Source organism: Mastomys coucha, unplaced genomic scaffold (genome assembly GCF_008632895.1).
Source record: "Mastomys coucha isolate ucsf_1 unplaced genomic scaffold, UCSF_Mcou_1 pScaffold3, whole genome shotgun sequence".
NCBI lineage: Eukaryota > Metazoa > Chordata > Mammalia > Rodentia > Muridae > Mastomys > Mastomys coucha.
The window spans coordinates 39599150-39603797 of NW_022196909.1; the positions used below are offsets into that span (position 1 = coordinate 39599150).

Consider the following 4648-nt stretch of genomic DNA (forward strand, 5'->3'; position numbering starts at 1 on the left):
GGTCAACAGGTGTCACTGGCTCCAGCTGCCAATACAGCTGTTCCCCATTAACACACTCAGGCCCACACAGAACCTTAGAGAAAGACTCAGCCGGAGCCCTGCGTAGGACCTGAGCACAGCAGCCACACCTGCATTCTGATTCCTGGTTTTCTGAGAGCCTCCCTGCCATCTCCTGCCTCCCTAGACAGGTTATCCCCTGCACTGCCCTGGTTTGCAGGCCTTGGCTATCCCTCAGAACCATACCTTTGCCAAGCTATTGCTCACTCAAGACTCCATGGGACTCCATTGGCTGATTCCCGCTGGAAGGGACATCAGGGCCAGAGCTCTATCCTGACCCTACTATGCACATGCATCTGGCCCAGGGACCACAGAGATGTCCCTGCGTCTAAAGGGGGCGAACGTTGGGAGATACCCAATTTTCCCTGGCCTCCTTCACTCAAAGCCGAAGCCAGGACTGTGCTGGGAAGAGTGGACACCCACAGCGGGGGTTGTACTGTGGAGCCCCAGTCAGACAAACAGATTCAGAGGGGACAAGATCAGCCAGGTGCAGTAGGCAGGAAGAAACGGCAGAGGTGGACCCAGCATGGGGTCAGCGGGCAAGAGCCTCGCACGGTTCACTGTCTGCCCTGCACCTGGCCGCAAGCAGATCAGCAGAGTCGAAGGCATTGGCCAAGCATATTTGTTTTGCTGTGGGCTGGGCGCTCACCCTGAAGCACTTCAAAGGTCTGGGAGTTGGTGAACCGTTGTGCTGTTTTCTGAGGCCCGGTGGCTGCTCCCTTCCGCCACCCAGCCCGAGGTGGGCCCTGGAGGTAGCTCACGCTGTTCTCTCTCTCGTTAGGTAAAGGGCCGGATGCAAGGCAGGGAGCCGGAGCAGCCTGAGGCAGGGGGGCCTCAGGGAGCGCTGGGCCCTCCAGCCGCGCTTAGAAACATCGCCACAGCAACCAGCGAGCAGACGGTAGCCTGGGCAGACGCAAGTGGACAGCTTCCTACCGTGGCAGAGTACAGGGAATGACTACGGCAAATCAGGCCACGCTGCTGACAAGGGAGGTGGAGTGTCACTAGAGGGGAGGGTGTGGTCTCTGCCCCAACTGCACTGAGCGCCATGCCCACGGGAGAAGAGGTGCTGGGGCAGGGATTGCTCTGTGACACAGCCTTGCCCCAAAGCCGGTGCTGAGCCCACCCAGGTCAGCTGCCTCTCTCTCAGTCTGCCCGGTCATACCAGCCCACATTTCAGCATCCCTCATTGTGACCATTCTTTTTGGCAAAGGGGGAGAGGTACCCATCCTGTGTTCTGCATCCGGGGGGTGTGGCCTGCTGCTGCCGGACCATGGGATGTCGGCAAAGCTCAGAGGAGAAAGAGGCAGCGCGGCGGTCCCGGAGAATTGACCGCCACCTGCGCTCAGAGAGCCAGCGGCAGCGCCGTGAAATCAAACTTCTCCTGCTGGGCACCAGCAACTCGGGCAAGAGCACCATTGTCAAGCAGATGAAGATCATCCACAGCGGCGGTTTCAACCTCGATGCCTGCAAGGAGTACAAGCCTCTCATCATCTACAACGCCATTGACTCGCTGACCCGGATCATACGCGCCCTGGCTGCCCTTAAGATCGATTTCCACAACCCTGACCGTGCCTACGACGCCGTGCAGCTCTTTGCCCTGACTGGCCCCGCAGAGAGCAAGGGTGAGATTACACCCGAGCTGCTGGGTGTCATGCGACGGCTCTGGGCTGACCCGGGGGCCCAGGCCTGCTTTGGCCGCTCTAGCGAGTACCACCTGGAGGACAATGCGGCCTACTACCTGAACGACCTGGAGCGAATCGCGGCACCCGACTACATCCCCACAGTGGAGGATATCCTGCGCTCCCGGGACATGACCACGGGCATTGTGGAGAACAAGTTCACCTTCAAGGAGCTTACCTTCAAGATGGTGGACGTGGGCGGGCAGAGGTCGGAGCGCAAAAAATGGATCCACTGCTTTGAAGGCGTGACAGCCATCATCTTCTGTGTGGAGCTCAGTGGCTATGACCTGAAGCTCTATGAGGACAACCAGACGGTGAGTCATGCCTAGGTTTCTCCTGTTTGTTCCCGGGGAAGCAGATGGACTTGTATGAGCAGAGAGAGGCTTGGGTTCAGAGCTGGTACTGAGCCTTGCCCAGCCACGTGGATGTCGCCTTTAGGGGTTCCATGAAGGATGAGCACACCCTGTGTTTTACATTGGGAGGGTGGAGTATGGTACGGGGCATGGTGAGTTCATGCATGACACAGGGCTTCGGGGCGCTATGTCAAGTCGTGAGCCCCAGTGGGCAGGGTCAAGGTGGTATCCCGTAAGACCTCAACTTGCTATGACTCCTTCAGCCTGAGGGACGTCACTTTGACTTTGATGATCCTGCTCTGACACTTTCCAAATGACGCCACAACCCCTAGACTCTGCAGGCCTCAGCAGGCAAGGACCCCTGCTTTATCAGCTATGACGACCCCTCCCCCAGCAGAGGCAGCTTTCCTTACAGTGCTTGTCGGCTCCACTGCCCAGGGTTTTCACGTCACCCTGCCCTCGGTACAGTGAATAGGTGATTGTGCCTGTGACACATGTGGAGGAAACCCATCGCAAGGCCTGGCCGAGCATCACTGGTGGTCTGTGTGGCAGGTTAGCAAACCCACTATGCTTCTGCTACTACTGAGAACAGCAACCCTCCCATGATTCCTTCCTGCTCTGAAGAGTCTAGTGATGATCTGGTTAAGAAAGGGTAAATCCAAGGTACCAAAAGCTGACCGACCTTCGGTCAGCCCACAGGATAGCCTGTGGGGCTGTCACCAAGGTTCTTTGAGTCCCTTACCCTAGGCTTAAAACCAGTGTGTTGGAAGGGGTGTCCGGGGCATGAAAGAGGGTACAAGCAACCTGAGGGAGACCCAGGTCCGGTAGTTAGCTGGGAGATCTTGAGAAGAGGGCCTCTGAAGAAACAGGAGCAGAAGTGGGCCTTGTGCATGGAGAGGGTAGCCAGTATGCTCAGATCCATGTGAGGCAGGAGGCTAGACTCCCAAGCTACCTACGCTCTCCCCAGGAATGGCTGGCTCTAGTGGAAGCCCCTCAGTCAGACACATAATAGTGGTCTGCTCGGGGACTGCCTTCCTCGGTACGGCTACTGTGCCAGGCAGGACCACTAAACAAAGACCTAGAGCCTCCCTTTACAGCAAATGCCCCAGGAACTGGGGAGTAAGAATCTCTGAGTGTGGGTTGTGGATGCCTGGAGCTGTGGTTCCCAGAGGAAGGCACTGATGGACATGTGACCTCTGCCATGCTATGAGACAAGGGTCCAGCCTCTCCACTGTGGAGCACTGGCCTCAAAGATCAGTGGTAAAGGTGGACCCTCTTCCTCCATCTGGTCTTGTTGAGGCAAGGGGCGGCCACTATTCTTCTGAGTTCATCTAAGGACGCTAACTTTGCACCTACATACCAAAATTGCATATGGGAGGCCGAAGGCTCTGACCTCCGTGCTAGATGCCTGAGTGTTCTGGACATAGAAAGAGCCTGTAGCCCGATCAGATGGCCATGAAGACAGAAGGCAGGGCTCCCTTCCCCTCTACCATTGGGGATTCTGGAAACGATGCCAGGTAGTGATGGCATCCCCAGTCAGTGAGGTGATAAGCTGTAGATAGGGGTGGCCCTGTTGCCACCTGGGGTCTGCCTTGTGTCCAGGCTGTATCTCTGTGTGACTGAGTGACATTCTAGCCCATCTGACTTTCCTGGCTGTCACCACTCCAGCAGCATATGAGGCTCTAACTGGAAGCAGTATCCTAACTGGTGACAGAGGCATGGCTGAGGCCAGAGTCCCAAACCCCAAGGTTGACCAGTTGTCAGGCAAAGCACACTTCTTTCCTGGGGTTGGTATGAAGGACATTCTGCCAGCCACACTGTAGCTGCCAATAACTGAGGCTCCCTATAATTCTGTACACTCCTGCTAACAAGAAACTGCTCATGGGTCTCTCAAGCCTGGACCTGAGGGTCTCACATACCATCTGCAGGGTAAGCATTGCAGAGTCCCTCAGGACCCAGCTCCCCCATCCCAACTTTTGCAGGCTGTGCCCACATACCTGGATTCAACAGGCAGGGTGCTTGATCTCTGAGTCTCATGACTGCCTCCCTCTGAATCTGTCATCCAAAAGTAGTCCCAAGCCTTCCGGGCTCTGCCCCCCCTTGCCCCACCGTGTGGTCTTCTCTGCTATCGCTGTGGAGGGCTTCTTGCGCTTACGGTACCCCTCAGTCCATCCCCTCCACACATCAGACTAGCACCAACCTCGGGGGAAACTTCGCTGGGTGCCTCCCCTCGTTATAACCTGGAACCTGCACACTCCTCATCGAGCACTTTGTCACAGGGTGGATCAAATGTGAGCAAGGAGCTCCTGGGGACAGGTCCTTGGAGGCCTGAGTGGAGCTCTGTGGCCTCTTATCTCCAGCCTGCCTTCAGGCCCACCCCTGTGGGGATTGAAGCAAGGCCTGTGTGCACCTATTACAGGAACCAGGCTGAGCCTGCCAGGGCATCTCCTAAAGGGAAGGGTTGCAGCTGAGCCTACACACACATTCATTCTCATTCATATCTCTCTCTCTCTCTCTCTCTCTCTCTCTCTCTCTCTCTCTCTCTCTCTCTCTCTCTCC

At 56.7% G+C, this 4648-nt stretch overlaps 2 protein-coding genes across 4 annotated transcripts in view; one reads left to right on the forward strand and one right to left on the reverse strand.

Moving 5' to 3' along the window:
- Positions 1-4648, reverse strand: part of Rsph14 (radial spoke head 14 homolog) — a 76687-nt gene that overhangs the window by 32033 nt on the left and 40006 nt on the right. The window lies entirely within an intron of this gene.
- The window catches only part of Gnaz (G protein subunit alpha z), a 51496-nt gene that overhangs the window by 22622 nt on the left and 24226 nt on the right, over positions 1-4648 (forward strand). Inside the window, exon 2 of the mRNA XM_031347114.1 lies at positions 839-2050. Coding sequence (XP_031202974.1) covers positions 1328-2050 — 723 coding nt within the window. The 5' untranslated portion in view covers positions 839-1327. The remainder of the gene's footprint in view (positions 1-838; positions 2051-4648) is intronic.